Here is a 20,027-nt window from a genome sequence, read left to right as displayed (position 1 = left end):
CGTGGGAACCTCCTGCGTGGGTTCAAATCCAGCTCCCAGCCTTACTGCGCGGAGTTTGTATGTTCTCCCCGTGCTTGTGTGGGTTTCCTCCGGGCACTCCGGTTTCCTCCCACATTCCAAAGACATGCATTTCAGGTGAATTGGCCGGTCCAAATTGTCCCTAGGTGTGACTGAGCGAGTGAGTTGTCTGTCCCCGTGTGCCCTGCGATTGGCTGGCGACCAGTTCAGGGTGTCCCCTGCCCACTGCCCGGTGATTGCTGGGATGAGCTCCAGCACCCCCGCTACCCTACTGAGGATAAGCGGTGCAGCTGATGAGATACATATATATATATATATATATATATATATATATATTTGAAATTATATATAGAAGGGAGACAGATATTTTTTAAGCAACACCTAGCAGATCTAGTATTTCTTGGTCTTAAGCACACTCTTTGTTTTTATACTTATAAGAGATAAACGGTATTTTCTGATATTTAGAAAAATTGAATATTCTGCGTTTGCCACTTTCATTCGGCAAGAAAAAAAAATATTTACGATTGATTTGCGCATGCGCTCATTTTTGTCTTCACCTTACCCACAATGCACCCTGCTACTTTCCTACTGCTATCTCAACATGGCGTCGAGGACACCAGGTAATGATGTTTCTCGGGTAAATGTTATTGAGCTCATTTTTCAGTTGTCAATGTGAAATTGATAAAGTAAGGAAGTGGTAAAAACACTCGATTTTTTTTTGTGTGAACTTGTTTAAATAAGACTTGTCCAGGTTTGTGTACTTCGCGTCCGTCCTTTAAATTGTCCTTTCAGCTTGCTGATGCTAATGGCTAACATGTCCAACGTTAATAGTTCACCGGAAATTACATAATTTTATTTTCCTTTTTGTTTCTTATATGATTTTTATTGCATAAAACCTTTTGCCAGTAATACATCACTAAATACGGGTGATCAACGTTTTGATGACAAAAGCCTTTGTTTTGCTTGTAACGCTCAAGTCAACTTTGTATGTAATATCGCATGGCCTTCTAATGAAAAAATATAATACAATACTTTTTATATCGTAAATACTTCACTAATAACTAAGTGTCATCAATATTATGTCTGTAAATGTAAAAACAAATGCTGTATCTAAACTGATCATGAAATTTACTATTGAAAGATTTGCAGCTTCTTACCTTGAAAGTGATTAAATTACATTCAGTATGAGATAATTCATTGTGGGACCAAATGTCTTCACCATTTTAGTAATTAAATGTCCCCAATCCCCCTTTCAGTGGCTTCAGGCAGATTCCTGTCCAGCATATACAAATGGTACTATAACAAGAGTGGCTTCAACAAGCTGGGTAAGCCAAAAATGAACTATGATTGTTGTTAAGTCGATGTCTCAAACTTGACTCCCGTCTGACAGGTCTAATGCGAGACGACACAATGTATGAGGACAACGATGTGAAGGAGGCTGTGCGGAGGCTCCCGGAGAATGTTTATAATGATCGTATGTTCCGCATCAAGAGAGCTCTAGATCTGACCATGAAACAACAAATCCTCCCTAAGGATCAGTGGACAAAATACGAGGAGGTAATAAAAGAGAAGTTGCCAAGCTTGCTTTTTTTTTCCAGCAATTCTGACAAAATTCTTGTTTTCAGGATGAGCATTACCTGACGCCGTATCTGGATGAGGTCATCCGTGAGAGGAAAGAACGAGAGGAATGGATGAAGAAATGAATGAAATAGTTAAACAGATTAATCCTTAAATGAATATCCTTGCTGTCATATATTTAAAATCATGAGTCCATTAAACTGTACATTTTGAAACAAGGCCAGTTGTTTCAATTAATTGAATTTAGTTCTATTGTAAAGAATTTATCACATACATACAAATTAAAAAAACAGTACCGTATTTTCCGCACCATATGGCGCACCTAAAAGCCTTTATTTTTTTCAAAAGCTGACCATGCGCCTTATAATACAGTGCGCCTTCTTTATGGAACCAAATTAATTTGCAAAGTCTTGCAACTAACTTGCCGCCGCCGACTAGATTTTCCCCCGAACGCCAAGTAGTCCGCGGTGTATGCTGGGATTTATTTACCGGCGTTTCATTGGCTAACCAAAGTGTCAATCATCATTTGAATGGATCACTATTGGCTAAGTTATTCGGAGGTCAAGGAGAGGATCCTTTTTATCATTTACAGGCTGGCATTAGCTTGAACGGCAAAACAAAGACTGCAATTGGCCAAAAAAGACGTGTCAATCATCTGTTGAATCGATCACTATTGGCTAAAGTTATTCGGATGTCAAGGGGCGGATCCTTTTTATCATTTACAGGCTGGCATTGGCTTAAACGGCAAAACAAAGCCTGCAATTGGCCGAAAAAGATGAATGCGTATAGCACGTGGCTGACGGCATACAGAAAGCATTTTTTTCTATTCTGTATTTGTAAATATTTTATTCTCCTGGATTTACTACCCTCACGGATATAAGAGGACATTGGCTGCACATTATTATGAACACAACGACTTCGGTGAGCTACTCCGGGTTTTATGTTGTCCCTGTATCTTGTTTCAGACTGAACTCGATGTTTCTGTGATAAGCGGTGCAGATAATGGATGGAATGGAGTGTCTATTTTTAAATTAAACTCAATTCCAAGTGTTTATTGTCATATGCACAGTAAAGTTGCGAGCGGGAAAAAAAAAATAGAAACTAAGGAATGTTTGGCATTTCTTGAATCCCAAGACTTTAACCTTCCGAATGATGGAACGATGCATTTGAGTGACATCGTACGGACACCGCATACGCACGTGTTCTCGACACGTATTTGCGTCTTTGCAAGCTTTGGGAATGTTAAGGCGGTAATCAGTTTGACTGAATCATCTGACTGTTTTGTCCACGTTCCCATTGTAGCGCCTTATAATCCGGTGCGTCTTATGTATGTCAAAAATGGGACCAAAAACAATTTTTTTGGGGTGCGCCCTATAACCCGGTACGCCTTATAGTGCGGAAAATACGGTACTTCAATCATTTTCGTTAAAGAAAACAAGGGGTCAAAAAATGTGTTGTTATATATTATTCATGTATTTATTATTCTTGACATGAAACATCAAATATTTTCTAAAGTTTTTATGTAATTTGTGGTACTAAATTATCCATACAATATCTGCACCGCTTATCCTCAGTTAGGTCGCGGGGGTGCTGGAGCCCATCCCTGTTATCTTCAGGCAGTCGGCAGGGGACACTAACACACAGGGCCAGACAACGCATTTGCTCATTCACACCTAGGGACAGTTTGGAGCGGCCAATCAACCTGACATGCATGTTTTTGGAATGTGGGAGGAAACTGGAGTGCCCGGAGGTAACCCACGCTAGCATGGGGAGAACATGCAAACTCTTCACAGGAGGATTCTATCCCATGACCTCCAAACTGCCGTGGACGTGCTAACCACTGTGCTGCATCCTAAGTCATAACTGGTGGAAAACCTTTTGGATGGAGATATTTAATAAGATAACGACTCTTTGAAAACTCAAACTTTTAAGCTCAATTTTTATGTCAGTATTTTTTAAATGAAAACATCAATTGCAAAATTGAACACAGCAAAAAGTCGATTAAAAAAATTATAGTAAAATTGAGTAAAATCATTTCTAATTTAATTCCTGGTAAACATTTTTGTCAAACACTTAAAATAACCAAAACCATATGCCCTATTCTGTATTTGATAACTGTAAATGTTTTGCATTTATATAGCGCCTTTCAAGTCAATGATCTCCCAAAGCGCTTTACAATGTGCTTCACACTTACCCATTCACACACCAACAGCGGCCATGCAGCCATGCAAGGCGCCGACCTGCTTATCGGGGGCATTAAAGATTCCGTGTCTTTCCCAAGGACACTTCGACATATAATCATATAATCGAACCTGCAACCTCTTGACGAGCGATTTATCTACTGAGCTAACATTGCCTAGTAAGTATTATTTTCTGTACTATACCTTCGAAGAGGGAAAACGATTTTATAAAAAATTGTATAAAATCAGTTAAAAATCAGTTCTGCCAACAGGTTTTTTATTTGTAGACCACACACAAGAAAAACAGCTTCTAGAGCAGGGGACGGGAAGCTATGGCTTGCGAGCCAGATATGGCTCTTTCTATGAGTACCTATGGCTCAGAGACAAATTTAATTGCATGCAAATTTTCTCCATTTCGTTCAAAACTTTAGTTATTAATCCTGTACTGACACACGCAAAGCCAAACCAAAGCTGATTCAATATGCAGTACTTTTCAGAATATATAGGGCACGTTTTCACTATGATTTACAGCCATGGTGCCACACAAAATAAAACTCGTTTTGGCTGTACAACGCTAAAGAATCCTTTATATAAAAGCTCACTATATAATCTGTTTTCAGTGTTCGGATACTTTTTGTTGAAACCACGGAACAAATTGTAAATATGCGAAAACACCGGAAGAGAACTTAGTTATTTGATTGCAAGCACTCCCTCCCATCTCTCGCCCTACTCCGTCTGCGCCAAAAGTAAGCACATCAGGCTCCCTGTTCTCAGAATGTTGTGACCTTTTTACAAAATAAATGCTTGCATCTGGTTTTGAAACCAATATGTTGGAAAAAAGGGTCAAAATGAGTTTAACCGATCTTGAGTAATTGCAAGAAAGAGACAAGTTTAAAGTGGTATGTTTGTTGATTTTGGGACACGGGCTCTGGGATTATTTTCTTTTCATAATTTTTATCAAATCATCAAAAATAAATGTGCTGAAGACTAAGCTTTTGTCTGGGGCGCGGGTTTAGCAATTTAGTAAATTTGTCTCACATTATATGGTGTGGCTCTTTCCCAAAATAAAATTAACATATTTTGCTTTTATGGCTCTTTGAGTCAAAAAGGTTCCCGACCCCTGATCTAGAGGTTCCTTAAGGTTGATAATAAATGTATCGTATATAATAATCTTGTATATTGAAATAACTTGCCTTTCCTAAATTTTCTGCATCGTACATCAATACAAACAAATTCCATTAATTTTTCATTTGTGCCCTCCTCTCGTTGATTTCTGAGACTTTTTCTATGAAGTTCCCCATTACACTGTTGAAAGATTTCAACATAGACACGCCAAGCTCGTTATTGGTCTCAAAAAGATCCGGATCATAGGCCCCCATGAGCGGGGTGCACACTTCCATGTCCCCTCTCCCGGCTCCTGCCAGGATCCCCAGAAGCTCCTCCCTGACTTCCTGGTAGAGCGCCTCATCGTACCGCAGTAGTTCTGTGTCATCCAACGGGTATGTGGCATCTTGCGGGTAGCATTCGCGAGCCACGGGTAGCTCTACGTACCTCAGTTTGGGGAAGCCCACAGCCAAGGCGCTCACAAGTCTTCGCAACTCCCCTGCTCTTAGAGGATTCCCTAACAACTTGAGTTCCTCTAGTTCTCGGCAGCAGGACAGCGAGACTGCCAAGGCAGCTCCGTCTTCCACGCCGCACTCTTCCAGGGCCAGGCAGGTAAGTGAGGCCGAGCAGCGTCTTAGAAGCTTGACGAAGGCAGAGGCAAAGTCATCCAAGACAGGGTGGCCGCTCAGGTCCAGGCGCATTAGAAACTCGCTGTGCAGGCTGTTGGACAGGTAGGTCATGTCCACGCGGCTCAAGCAGCAGTTGGCCAGCTCCAAACTTTCAAGGGGGGTTTGCAGGGGGCTGCCGTCACACAGAACATTTTAATGTTAAAAAAATGATAACCATCTGTTTTTTCCATTTTTTTGAAACAATTGTGACCATTTCCTTCATTTTCCGTGCTTTGCTATGCAGTGAGCAATGGCGTTTTTAGCAGTGACAATAGTTTTTAGGGTCTGTGTTTGTTTGCCGCACTGGACCCAGCGCGTTTTAATGTCTCCGCCTTGTCAGACTTGTCCTTGAATTCATGTTCATGATTCGTTACGTATTGACGTTTAACCCTTGATTTGCGAGGTACAACGCTTAATGCACCAACAGCACGGTAATTTGTTTTGCACAAAGCCCCAGTCATTTGCCCACGCTGGCTGAAAAGAACGACATTTTTTCGCTGGAGGAGCCGTCATTATTTATTTGTTTATCGCGCCTGTGTTTCGTTGGCTGGGTTAAAACACGGATCTGTCCTACTCTTCTCTGCGCCGCGCAGACACACGCTCACACACGCAGCAGAGTAGGAGGGGCGTGACCGTAAAGCCTCTAAACAACACAGCGCGCAACTGAAAATGTCTACATTTCAGTTTAAATGTGCTTTGAAAAAAAAAAAATATTATTTTGCCTTGCGCTCGCGTGCCACTGGTTAACCCCTCGCCACTGCTGGCACGCGTATCATAGGTTGCCGACCCCTGATTTACAGTACTGGTACTTCCAATGTAGCCGATACCTGTTTCCGGTATTCTAGTTGGAGTTTCAAAACTTTAAATGAGAAAAATATCAATATAAGTGCTGTACTATAAAATCCCTTTAATTTCATGAAATCGACTACTTACTAATGACCAGTGACTACTCAAGAGTTAAGTACAGGACGTAATTAACAAGAAATTACCTTAAAATGTTTCCTTTTTGCGGGGAGGGGGACATTATTTTAACATTCAGGTATTTACCATGTTTTAACTCTGATAAAGCAGCTTTAAAGCTTTAAATTTTACAGAACTAAAGTCTTTTAACAAGAAATTACGAAAAATTTGTTTTCTTTTTTTTTTGAGCATTGTTTTACACTGTTTCATTTAAGAGTTAAAACATTTTAAAGCATTAACTTAGGGGTTAAGGCAGCTTTAACTCCAAGGTTATAGCTTTTCACAAAATTACAGTATTTTAACAATGAGAACAAAACGTAAAAATGTTTCCTTTATGTGGGGACATGGGGAGAACACTCCGAAGTTAAAATTAAAGCATTATTGCAATTTTAATTCAAGTTAAAGCAACTTAAAACTTTAACCCCAAGGTTGATGCTTTTCATAGAACTACAGTTCTTTAACAAGAAATTAGTAACATGTTTCTCTTTTTAGATTATTCTTACACTCAAAAGTTAAAATAGTAGAATTAATCCTGTTTTAACTGAGTTAACACGGCTTTAACTTCAAGATTAAAGCTTTTTTTCCAGAACTACAGTATTTTAAAAAGAAAGCACGTACACTGTTTTCCTGATTTTACATTACGTTAAAGCACAAATCACATTTTCACTCAAAATTAAAGTTGCAGTAATGCTTTAACGGCAAGGTTAAAGGTTTTTATAGTAATTTGACAAATGTTTTCCTTTTGGAGGGAACATTATTCTAACACTCAATTTTTAAAGAATTGACGCTGGCTTTACTCGAGTTACAGCAGCTTTAACTATGACGTTTGTTTTTCACACAACTACAGTTAAAATGTTCTTTTTGTTTTTATTTTTACATAATCCTTACACTTAAAAGTTTGCATTAATCTTGTTTTAACTGAAGAGTTAGTTTTTAGAACTAGAATTGAAAAAAAATTGCATACAATGGTTTTTTTTGTTTTAACATTACCTCAGGACTGAAAAGTTAAACTATAAAACCAATTTGAACCCAAAAGTTAAAGCAGCTTTGATGCTAACAGCAAGGTTAAAGATTTTCACGTAACACGGTATTTTAACAAGCAATTACATAAATTGTTTTCTTTTTGGGAGAGGGCATTTTTTTTAAGACTCAAAAGTTACATTTAAAGCATTAAACGGATTTTTACATAAATGAAGCAGCTTTTAAAGCTCATCTCATCTCATTAGCTGCACTGTCGCGGGGGTGCTGGAACCCATCCCAGCAATCATCGGGCAGTGGGCAGGGGACACCCTGAACTGGTTGCCAGCCAATCGCAGGGCACACAGGGACAGACAACTCGCTCGCTCATTCACACCTAGGGACAATATGGACCGGCCAATCCACCTGAAATGCATGTCTTTGGAATGTGTGAGGAAACCGGAGTGCCCGGAGGAAACCCACGCAAGCACGGGGAGAACATACAAACTCCGCACAGTAAGTCCGGTAGCTGGATTTGAATCCACACAGGAGGTTCCCAAGACCTTAGAACCATGCCGCACACATGTAACCACTGCGCCGCCGTGCTGCCTTTTAAAGCTTTTGAGATTAAATTAGCCTTATAGCTTTGACTGTTGAGGTTTAAGTTTTTCACAGAACTACAGTATTTTAAGAGGTCACTTAAAAAAATGATTTTTTTTGTTGACATTCTATCACTCAAAATTCATCCTCATTTTGCTTCGAGTTAAATCATTTTTAAAGCTTTTACTGCCAAATTAATGTTTTTTACAGAACTACAATATTTTCACCCAAAAATTACATAGTTTTCGCGTGTGCATTAGGTCATGATTTTAAACACTCAAAAGTTAAATTTAAAGCACAAACCCTGTTTTAACTCAAGAGGTATGCAGCTTTGAAGCTTTAACTCCAAGGTTAAAGCTTTTCACAGAACTACAGTGTTAAGCAAGATTTTTTTATTCTTGCAGTCCAACACCGGCCCTACCTGAGCAGTTTCCTCAGGTGCCCTGTGATCGTGGAAAACCCTATAGACAGCTCGGTCAGACTCTGGAGTTTGGCCATCAGGTTCCCGAGGACCCACATCAACTGCTGGTCGTCCGCCCCCAACCTCCTGACGTCTAGAGTCCCCGTTGGCAACGTGAGGGATCTCAGTCGAGGAAAATCTACTTTGGACAGTAGCACCTCCAGATGAACGGCCTCCAGCGGGACGTTGTGCACCACCTCCAACTTGGTCATCGCCTCCGGCTGGGCAAGTCGCAGGACGTAGAAAAGCTGTTTGAGGGTGAGCGAATCTGCTCTAAATGTCACCAAACGCAGTTTAATGGGTGAGTGCCGCGCCAGGATGAGAGCCTGCGTCACTAGCTCATAGTTGCGGCCTGTGACGAAGCCATTAAGACGCACGTCCACGGCCGCTAAGTACGCCGAGGGAGGCACGTCGTCGCCGGCTTGCATGGCCGCTGCCGTCTCGTAGCACAGCTGGCTCAGAAGCCCTGTTCGAGCCCAGCGGCCCAGGGTGGTCCCGCATGGGCAGGTCTGCAGTTCCACGTCACACAGAAACGTCAGGTCCACCAGGCGCAGGATTTTGGCATAGGTGCTCGGCGGGGACAGCACATAGTCCTGTTGAAAAAAAAAGTACTTGGGTAAACATTTTTTTTCCTTTGAAGGTAGTTAAAGGAACTGTACAGAATTTGGGACTTTTGTACCCGCTGCCGCCATCTCCTAGCTTGTGTTTCAGCCTCCGTCAATTCAATCATGATGTGCGTGCAAGTACGTGCATTTCTTAGAAGCGCTAGAATAAACTCGTCTTTTTTCATCTTTCTTGGGGGTTGGTGTTTGGAATACGTGAAGCAGGCTTTTTCTTAAATCCCCAATTTTCGTGCTACAATAACGAATAGAAACAAAATAATCAACTGTTGGGATGAGTATGACATCACTCTCCAGCATGTCACCCAGACCCCATTCCTCCTACTTAATGTGTTCAGCCCCAAATAGCTTTTCTAAAAGTAAAAAAAGCAGATAACTCGACAGAAAATAAAGCACTAAGCCTTTTGGCATTGTTAACATTTTCTTAGTTGATAAAACCTTTATCCTTCAACTTTTTAAAGGAACCTTCAAAAGCCAGACCCCTCCTTTAAAAGTTAAAAACAACAACATTAAATTTGGTCCTAAAAATAAAAAAAGACAATTTGGGAAATTTAAAACAAATATGGTGACCTATCGCTAAATTTTAACATAGCCCCTGTGTTTAGCTTCACTCTAACTTATATCGGATAACGTCATGTAATTTAAAATAACTTAAAGAAAAAACCCCAAAGCAAAGGACATTTTTGTTTAAAAAATAAAAACTGTAGTACCTTCTAGCTTGATTCTAATGTAAAAAGTCTATTTAGCATCATGATAAAACAAAATGGGTCATATATAATTTAAACAAAATAAAGCCAACATTTGATCCTATCATACCATCCATCCATCCATTATCTGCCGCTTATCCAAGGTCGGATCGCGGGGGCAGCAGGGAAGCCCAGACCTCCCTATCCCCACCCACTTCCTCCAGCTCACCCGGGGGATTCCGAGGCGTTCCCAGGCCAGCCTAGAGACTTAGTCTCTCCAGTGTGTCCTGTGTCGTCCCCAGGACCTCCTGCCGGTGGGAAATGCCCGGAACACCTCCTGAGGGAGGCATCCAGGAGGCATCGTTATCAGATGCCCGAGCCACCTCAACTGACTTATTTGATCCTGTCTAACAAGGCAAAGAAAGGAAAGTATATTTTTTGTATTTAAAAGGACTATATTAACCTATAGGGCAGCATGGCAGCACAGTGGTTAGCGCGTGTGCGGCACAGTTCTGAGGTCATGAGATCGAACCTTCCTGTGTGGAATTTGCATGTTCTCCCCGTGCTTGCGTGGGTTTCCTCTGGGAACTCCGTTTTCCTCTCACATTCCAAAAACATGCATGTCAGGTTAATTGGCCGGTCCAAATTGTCCCTAGGTGTGAATGAGCGAGCGAGTTGTCGCTTTGTGCCCTGCGATTGGCTGGCAACCAGTTGAGGGTGTCCCCTGCCCACTGCCCGAAGATAGCTGGGATGGGCTCCAGCACCCCCGCGACCCTACTGAGGATAAGCGGTGTAGATAATGGATGGATGGATGGATATTAAACTATAGCTTATGGTAATGTAACACCCCTCTATAGCTTCATGGTAACGCTTAGTGGCTGATGTCATATTAGTTAATGGAATTTAAAAAGAAAGTCAGTGTGATACTCTCAAACCAAACATAAATAAAAATATATTTTTGTATTTAAAACTGGTAACTATTAGCTTAATGCAAAGTCCTAGGACGGTTGGGTGTGACAGGGGCAGCCGAGAACAAAGAAATTAAATCCGCTACTGAAGCTGCAAGGCTCAAAAGGGCAGATCTGTGGGCTTCTAGTGGGACGCAAGTTGAGGCGTGAGCAACCTAGGCTGCGTCACCTGGGCGAGAGTGTCTGATGTTGCGAGACCTGAAACACTCAATGAACCCAGGATACATCACTGATGCATCCAGATGTTTCTTTCAAGATATGTAACGACATAGCAAGTAAAAGAACCTAAAAGGAAACAAGTCTACTACAGTATTGATTCTGTCAACCAAAACAAACAAAAAAGACAGCTTTGTTTTTAAAACAATTGGGACCCCTACTATCTTCATGCTAGCACATAATGGGTAATGTCATAATGGTTAAAATAACTTAAAAGAAGGAAAAGGCAAAGTCAAATCAAATCATGTTTATTTGTATAGCCCTTAATCAGGAGGATTGTCAAATGGCTGGACATACTACTGACTATTATTACACCATCCCCTGATCTAAAACCTACATAGTGGCAAGGAAAAACTCATGGTCATATTTATTTGTAAACAGTAGCCCTTAATCACAAGGAGTATCAAAGGGCTGACCAGATCACAGACTATTGCAAACTACAGACTATTATTACATCATCCGATCTACATGAGGGCAAGGAAAAAATTAAAAACCTCAGCATGAGGAAATTGAAGAAACCTTGAGAAGGGACCGCATATGAGGTAATCCGCCTACCAGGATGAACAGGTTGCAATGGATGTTGCATTAACAAACAATATAAGTAAAAATAGAATATAAATTAATAAAAGTATAATATAAAATAAAAAAGGATGACCGCATTGCAATGGATGTAGTATTAACAAACAATACACACATCATGTCTCTCTCTCATCCTCAACTTTTGTTCTTTCTTATTATTTCGTTCTCTCTCGTTCTTTTCCTTTCTCTTTCTCCCTCCTTCTCAGTTCTTTCTCTTTATCTACAATGAACTTTTTCTTATTTTGACACCCTATAGAAAACAATAATGACATTTTATATGAGCCCTTTTATCCTTGTTAATCGCAACGTACCACACTCAAACATCAGTGCGGCCTCCTGCAGTGATGATTGTTGTTGGGTTGGGACAAGAAATAATAAAAGAATGTACAAATAAAATAATGTAATAACTGTAGTGCAGTGGTTTGCACATTCGCCTGACACGAGTAGTTCAAGACCGGGTGAAAACATATTTTGGCCTGGAAAAGGATTGACACCACTTGCTCCCCGAGACACACCACATGAAATGGCCCCCCTACAACTTAGTGGTTAAGGTATCCAACCAACCACGCAAATAAATTGGAACCGAATAGTCTTTATTGACATTGATTATAACATAACATAGTGTACATTGTTTACTACGACGTGGTACTACTGGATAAACATGAAATGAAAAAAGGTCCTAATTTTTTTCTTTAGAAATGGGGTCAATGAGAAATGAGGTATACCTTTATTCCAGTGCAAAGAGCGATGAGACACAACCGGCACGTTCTTGAAGTCAAATCGTCGGGGGAATCGGGGGTCCGGCCCAGAAGCTTTCCCAAGTGGAGCTCGGGCAGCGGCCAGGTGCGCACCAGTGCCCGCAGCAAGCTGGGCCGCTCGTGCAGGTAGGAAGCCTTGAAGAGATGCGGGTATACGTGAAAAGACAAGCAGGACAGATTCTGCTCGGCGTTCGGGACGCTCCGAACGACAGCCTCGGATGACAGAAAACGTAGAGACTTCATGTTTTCATGCCGGTTTGTTTTTCTTTGGGTGTTTTGAGGTGGGCCAGGCTCTTGTATTGAAGTGTGAGAACTCGTGCTACATGGGGTGGGGGACATATTATTTATAGAACCAGCTGTCTTTCGTCCCTTATCGGTCACAGGGTCTATCCGTGCTTGACCCAATTTTCCCTCTAGTCAGCTCAAATATTTATCCTAAGAAACCTGAGACATTTCAATACATAAGAATATTTTCCCGGAAATTAATGTTTAACTTGGTTCCAGTCATCAGAGCAAATTCGATTTTAGCATGAGAGTCACGCACTCTGACACTAGATGGCGGCAACTTCAACATCCAGCCGCTTAGTTTCCATCCAGACCTCAATAAAACATGATTTATTGTTCTGTTTTAAGTCTCACTGTGTGCAACATTGCGACTTCTTTTTGTGTAAGAATGTAAGAGCCAACAGTGTGGAGTGTCGTGCATTTCACACCTAGTCCTTCAGTGATAGCTTTTAGTAATGTATCGTTCGCGAACGAACTAGCTCAATGAGCCAGCTTCCCACCAATCAAGAGAAGGTTTCTGGAATTTCTTTGCCAGGGATAATTTTAGGTTCAGAGTTTTGGGGGTGCTGAGAACCCGAATGACCACACACATAGTGAAGGCGAAAGGACATTCCAATGTCTCGCCGAGTGTTCTTTACCGGGACCAGACAGAGTAGTTAGACTTTAAAAATTAGATCAGTAGAGGAAATCTATTACAAAGTTTCAGAAAAAGGATAAAACAGAGTGCTCTGAGCCAATCTGCTCATGAGACAGTTCTCACAGTCAAAAGGGCATGCAAGAATATTTTGGCCCCTCTCTAATAGGAAAAGGGCGTGGATTTAATCAAACAAAATGAAACTCTAACATGCTTTCCTGTGAATTCGGATTACAAGATAAAAGAAAGGATCACAATGAAGAAGAGACTTTTGTTAAAATTGCACACGGCCGGTTTGAAGGTTGTTTAATGAGATAAGGCTGACACTTCAGAAGACCTTTTTTGGGAAAATACTGATAGATAGAAAAGGATACAGCAACTAAATTCTATCTATCTACCCTGGTCATATCCCTCAAGAGGGGTGACCAACAGCAGGACAAACACATACAAAAACAAGGAAAATAAAAAAAGGAAAAAGAAGCAAAAAACACACAAATATTTTGGACCATGGTCAACCCAAATGCCCAAACACCCAACAAGTTAAGCACCTCGTTAAGCACCAAGTTGGTCATGCTTTCGTCCCTCCAGATGAAATGGGACACAAGAAAGCGGCCATGTCACTCGGGTCAGGGTGACACGACACACTTCTGTTCAACACCAAGGCCCGACAGCTTTCACTGGTTTACTCCAGCCGCATCATAAGGGTGCCCTACCCATCCGTTAGAACACGTCCAAACATCCCACCATCCTTTCACAACACCTCTCTACTCATTCCTATCACCAACAAGAGCTCTAGCTTCCACTAGATTTAGACCTCTTTCCTGCAGTGCGCTCATAACACCATCCATCCCGGTCAATCGCGGCCTTCCTCTTGGTCTCTTTACATTTACTTCTGCTTTGTAGATCCCCTTCAACATTCGCTCCTCATCCATCCTCTTCGTGTGTCCAAACCAACCGAGTACTCTCTTTTTCCTTGCTTTTGACTTTGTTCTCACCCTTTTCCCTCTTATGTTTTTTGCCTTCTGATTCTTTTTACATTTTTCTTTGACTGGTAGCCATTTGGCTGCATGCTATTACTTGCTATTGTTAGCTGCTTATGCTTTGGCCCTTAGTGATACTTGCCTCCCACAGCTAGTGATGCAAATGAACATCGCCAGATCCCATGATTCAGGCATCTTTGACTTTTTCCAATGTTTCCCCCTCTACCCACTTTACCAATACTTACCAAAGATGAAGTTCAGCAAAATTTGCAGATTTATTGAAATAGATTTGTGTCCAATTACAAACAACTTTTATTTGGTAGTCTTTTTGAAGGCATTTTTTTCACTCTTTTGTTATAGATCGACTTCACAAGTTAAAAGCAAAGAGGAAATATTTTATTCTCATTGTGACTTTTTATTTTAAAAAACACACCACTTTGTGGAAGTAAGAATACAACTTTACATTTTTTTCTGTGCTCCTTAAATAAACAAATCTGTTTTCACCACTGCCTTCAAATTTTCCTCCCGTTCTTTCCAGCATGGCGTGAAAGTCCCTTTTGTAATCAGGTCTGCTTAAGACACATATTCTCCTCTCTTTGGTGGAAAAAACATCTGCTTAAACACTTTCTGATGTGAAAAATGAGTCTGTGAAAGGAGACAGACAAATTCTGCGTAAGGACTCCCGCCAAACGTTTTTCTTGGTGGCCCCAAGCTTCTTTTTTCAACCTAAATGACACATAACTGAACAACTAGATCAGATTCCCTGTTGGTTAAAACAGCAGTCTCTACACGCATTCTTTGACGGCGAGGGCGGGCGTAGGTCCGATGTGCGTCCAAATGTAACCTTTCTGAGGCCGAACGGGAATGGTAGGAAACGGAGAGCTCCGGGACTTGAAGTACTCGGACGGAGCGTGGCACACAAAGTCCAGGTACTCCATCTTTCTGGGCAGGTCCTCCTCGGGACCTTCATGAATATACCAAAATGGATCAAATGATTTTAGCCATTTTTTTAAATATTTGGACATTAAGATCTTCGTTTTTAGAGACTTGTATGTATCAGGCGTACTTGGTATTTGATGGAGGAGTTGACTACTTGTATCAGTATAAGTCTGAACTAGTTTAAAATTTTTAAATTAACAATTTTTTTTTTTTTAAAGTCTATACTAACAGAGAATGGTATTTGGGTTAAAAAGGTGGAAAAAATTTAAGTATTATCCCCCTACATTTTAAAAAATCTGAAATTGCAAGAGGATGATCATTCTGTGCATTTATATGTCTAATTTAGAATTTCTACAATTTTAGTATGTTCAAAAAACATGTACATTTATATTTAATTTTACTCTATTTAAAAATAATTCTTATTTTCTTTTTAAGCAAAATACAACTTATAATAATAATGTAAAATATTTATTTTCACTTAATTTAACTCTATAATTGTATTTTATTATTTTAATAAGAATTTATATCTATTCATTTTCTTCACATTTTAATTAAAAAAAAACACCCTCAGTTTCTTTTAAGGAAAAAAAATACTAAAGAGAAGCAAAATGTATATTTTTAAATATATTACTATTATTCAATGATTGTATTTCAATATCTACATGTCTTAATATTTCATTTTTCTCATTTTGTCTAAAATAATAGTTGGCTAAAATAAGCAAAATTGAGTAGAATTTATTTCTATATTATTTTACTGTCCTTTCAAACACACGTTAAGAATATTACTAGAACAGCTTTTTTCCATCTTTGCAACATTGCTAAAATTGGCCCTATGCTGTCTTAGACGGACGCAGAGATTAGAATTCATGCGTTTGTTACCCCCCATCTCGATTACTGTAATGCACTACTTTCCGGTCTCCCAAAGCCCAAAATCAAGAGCCTTCAGCTGGTGCAAAATGCTGGAGCGAGGCTTTTAACTAAGACAAGAAAGTTTGATAACATTTCCCCGATTTTAGCTAACCTGCATTGGCTCCCTGTTAGCTTAATATGTGATTTTAAGGTTCTGTTGGTATTATAGAAAATCTTGCATAGACTTGCTTACTCATATCTTTCAGATTTAATTTCCCCCTATGTTCCGGTCCGGAGCCTTCGCTCTGAAAATGCTGGTCTACTAGTGATCCCAAGAGCCAAGAAGAGATCCCCAGGTTCGAAAGCGTTCTCCCTTTGGGCCCCAGGGCTGTGGAATGCTATTCCCCCTGAGATTAGATCTGCAACATCAGTGGAAATGTTTAAATCTAACTTGCCCTCATGTATGTTTTAGATCAGGGGATGGTGTAATAATAGTCTGTGGTTTGCAATAATCTGTGGTCTGTGCAGCCCTATGAGACTCTTTGTGAATAAGGGCAATACAAATAAACATGACTTGACTAGACTATTATTGCAAAAATTATTCACATTCATTCATGTTTGATTTTTCTCATTTTGATTAAATAAAATAAATATAAAATACTCTGTATTAATCAAGATCCTTATACAAGTAAAATGATATGCTATCTGCTCTATTTTATATTTTTTCTCATGTTACCAAATGAAATATGTTAAAAATGTAAAACTTAGTCAAATTATACTTAAGTTCCCTCAAATTGCTTGCAGTGTAGTTAGAAAGGAAGCAAGTTATACGCTTTAATGCTGATTTTTAAAAATGTATATTAAAATTTCACGTATCCCAGTTTGAGAACCCCGGTCATAGCCAACAGGGTAATTACCTAAAATGTAGGTGCCGGCATCAAAGCAGTCTTTTGGGCTGGCCTGTGTGGGAAGAAGCCAGGTGAGTGCGGCACTTTTCTCGCAGTACTGGTCCTGGAGGAAGCCTCGGATCTGAGCGTAGTAGGGCTTCCCGTCTTCCTCATCAGTCACCTTGATCACGTCGCCGATTTGGTAGTACACGCCCTGCGATAAAATTGCAGTGTTTAGAAAGGTTACGCATATAAGGCAGCAGAAGAGTTGAGATGATATCGATTTCAGTACCTTATAAAACAAGGACTCGGATGTGATAATTGTGGCGACAGATTCTGGTGCCTTGATTGGCTGAGAAGTAGAAATAAAGATCAACAAAAGTCAGGGAAATAGTTTGCATTAGGGCTGCACGATTAACCCAGATCTGATCAATGTTGCGATGTTGAAATGTGATGTAGAGCGATTGTGTAACTGCAAGACGCTCCGTTTTTTTTTTTTACAAGAAATTATATTTTCTTTTTTTTTCCCCTTTATCATTGAAGTGATTGAGTGTTTTGCCAACCTGAATCTTCACAGTTCTGGTTTTAACTGCGCCGGCCAATCAGAGGCAAGTTTTAAAGGCACTAGCCAATAAATCGAGCCAAAGTTTGAAAGAGGCACGATAGGCCGCACACCCACCATGAGAGCGTCAAGTGAGCAGACAGCAACCCTAAAAAAGCTCTCCAGAAGAGAGCTGTTTTCCAAAGGTTAAAGCCTGTCACTCTGATGAAGTAATCACAAAAAAAACAACCTAGCACAGAGAATGCACATTTCTTTTAAAAGTGAAAATAGCTTTGAAATTGCAATACTGGTCCAAAAAAAACACAATTACGTTTTTTTTTCCTAAATCCTGCAGCCCTAGTTTGCATTAACGAAATGTCTTACTTACGTTTTTTAGCTTAAAAATGTGTCTCCTCCCCTTGCCTTTGGTGGACACTTTCTTCTCAGAAGCTGGGGCTTTATACTTGGTGCTCCTCAGTCGTGCCGACCGCCTGTGGATCTCCTGCTTTGACTTAGCAGCACGAAAACAAATACGAGTTTTAAACCAGCTTAGATTGACATTTTGTTGCAGTCATGTGAAAAAAAACCATTCCTTTCAACTCAGAATTGGTGTTTCTTACATGTTTCCTATTTTCAATTTCAGACATCTCCTTTCCCCATCCTCCTTTCGTGGTTTTTCTTACCTCCTCACTCAAACTACAGTAGACCCCTGGGATGCGGCAATCCCGTTCTATGAAGTTTTCACTTGGAATGGAATAAGATGTTTTTTCAGTCCTATTTTACACCATTTCCACCAGTAGAGGACATCAACAACATATTATTTTGTGTGCGTATGATGAGTTATGCTCCAAGATGCTAGACTGCTATTGGTCGACCTCATATAAAATGCTGGTCTGCTATAGGTTTACAGAATGCATCATAAAATGTATATATGCGATTGGCTGAACTACCTTCCACGATGCCTTTCTCTTCATTCTGTTCAGAATCTTGGGTGTGAGTCGGTGATGTATTGTTTTTTTTTTTTTGTACTGTATCTGTTAGCTATAAGTGAATTTCTTGCGGTGATTCAAGTCAAGTCGTGTTTATTTGTATAGCCCTTAATCACAAGGAGTCTCAAAGGGCTGCACCGACCACAGATTATTGCAAACTACGAACTATTATTTTACCATCCCCAGATCTAAAACCTACACGAGGGAAAGGAAAAACTCCAAAACCTCATAATGAGGAAAATGAAGAAATTTTGAGAAGGGACCGCACATGAGGTAATCCATACCTGTCAACCTGTACGTTTTTGCCGTACAAAGTACGTTAATTATGCATTTTAAGACGTGTACAACGTACAAGAAAATCTGTACGGAAAAACGCAAAGTTGTCAATTATGGGTACATACACGGACTATCACGAAACGGCAAATCAATCAAGTCAAACGAGTTCGCCGCTATCTCTATCGCTTTTTTTTCGTTGCAAATGAAGCGAGCGGTTTGATGCTACTCTCTGCATGCGTCTGGAGCCTCGGATTTCATGTGGTAGTTATGTAGTGAAAGGAAGTCCATCTCTTTTTAGAGAACCGGATTTTTAGGCTCAACTCATTAAAGAGAGACGGCTCTCAAACGTCTCACTTGCGTTGATGCATTATATTACGAATTATTATGTTGTATAAATATGTTAAGAAAAAAAGGAAGTATAAAAGGAGATAATGAAAGAAGGCAGGTTTGTGGTTATCCCTTTAATCAGTATATTACCAACAATAATTTAATGGGGGTTCCTTACTTTTAAGCCATTTACCATATACGGCAATTTCACTTTGCAATTCCCACCTCAGAAGTGATTAATGTCGTATCCTTGTGTTTTACAATATTTGCAGTGCCTTTAATACACACACATACACATACATACATATATACACATACACATACATACATACATATATACACATACATATATATATATATATATATATATATATATATGCTAATATGTAATTTCTTTGGTCCGGTTCTCTTTACCTGTTTGCCTCCTCCACCATTGCTGGGCTGTGCGCTGGACGACGTGGAGGCTACCGCCTGCCCACCGCTGCCGCCGCCGACGGTGCTCTTCACCGAACAAGTATTGCACAAAATATCTCCTTGGGTGCCCTTTTTCCACATGGATGACGAGTTGGTTTTGCAAACCGCGCAGCATGGCTTTAGACCCAACGGCATCTTGCAAACAATGCATTAAAAAATGGGGGGGAAGACTACCAGCTGGTTTTAATCCGTCAATGCATAGAAAAGATACGTTTGCTCCTTCAATTGAAGAAGAAAAATAAACTTATTATAATATTCTAATATCACATAAGGTTTTGACAGCAAAATTCGTTTTATTAAATGTTATTATCTATGCTTAGAAAAAAAAAACAATTCCTCTCCGTCGATAGAGGGATCGCTTTCTTCTTCTACGTTTATAGGGATTTGCTGCCTCCTGTGGTGATACTGCTTTACAACTAAATTGAGTGAGCTTTTAAAATTCACTTGTCAAACAAGTTGTTGAACACACCCCGTTATTAATATTTAAACTAGTT

General features: G+C 40.0%; 3 protein-coding genes across 4 annotated transcripts; 1 reads left to right on the top strand and 2 right to left on the bottom strand.

The window, feature by feature from the left end:
* The first annotated feature begins 541 nt into the window (after positions 1-541).
* uqcrb (ubiquinol-cytochrome c reductase binding protein) lies at positions 542-1,815 on the top strand. Of its 2 annotated transcripts, none has more exons than XM_088328778.1 (4): positions 542-638; positions 1,275-1,343; positions 1,409-1,575; positions 1,644-1,815. In XM_088328778.1, the coding sequence occupies exons 1-4, from the start codon at positions 554-556 to the stop codon at positions 1,719-1,721; spliced, it is 399 nt and encodes a 132-aa protein (XP_088184904.1). In that variant the 5' UTR covers positions 542-553; the 3' UTR covers positions 1,722-1,815. The 2 variants fall into 2 exon arrangements, with proteins under 2 accessions (XP_088184904.1, XP_088184905.1); XM_088328779.1 differs by lacking the exon at positions 542-638 and adding an exon at positions 1,113-1,182.
* Positions 1,816-3,735: 1,920 nt separating this feature from the next.
* lrrc14b (leucine rich repeat containing 14B) lies at positions 3,736-12,671 on the bottom strand. The gene is made up of 3 exons (XM_088327790.1): positions 12,320-12,671; positions 8,487-9,118; positions 3,736-5,681 (listed from the first exon to the last, which is right to left on the bottom strand). The coding sequence occupies exons 1-3, from the start codon at positions 12,593-12,595 to the stop codon at positions 5,015-5,017; spliced, it is 1,575 nt and encodes a 524-aa protein (XP_088183916.1). The 5' UTR covers positions 12,596-12,671; the 3' UTR covers positions 3,736-5,014.
* Positions 12,672-14,631: 1,960 nt separating this feature from the next.
* gatad1 (GATA zinc finger domain containing 1) lies at positions 14,632-19,931 on the bottom strand. The gene is made up of 5 exons (XM_088328771.1): positions 19,474-19,931; positions 17,856-17,978; positions 17,219-17,278; positions 16,957-17,140; positions 14,632-15,215 (listed from the first exon to the last, which is right to left on the bottom strand). Exons 1-5 carry the CDS (start codon positions 19,666-19,668, stop codon positions 15,037-15,039), a joined length of 741 nt encoding a protein of 246 aa, XP_088184897.1. The 5' UTR covers positions 19,669-19,931; the 3' UTR covers positions 14,632-15,036.
* Between the last annotated feature and the right edge of the window lie 96 nt (positions 19,932-20,027).

Source organism: Urocampus carinirostris, chromosome 2, assembly GCF_059441175.1.
Source record: "Urocampus carinirostris isolate Australia breed hairy pipefish chromosome 2, RoL_Ucar_1.0, whole genome shotgun sequence".
Classification (NCBI taxonomy): Eukaryota; Metazoa; Chordata; class Actinopteri; order Syngnathiformes; family Syngnathidae; genus Urocampus; species Urocampus carinirostris.
This window is presented reverse-complemented; position numbering and strand designations above follow the sequence as displayed.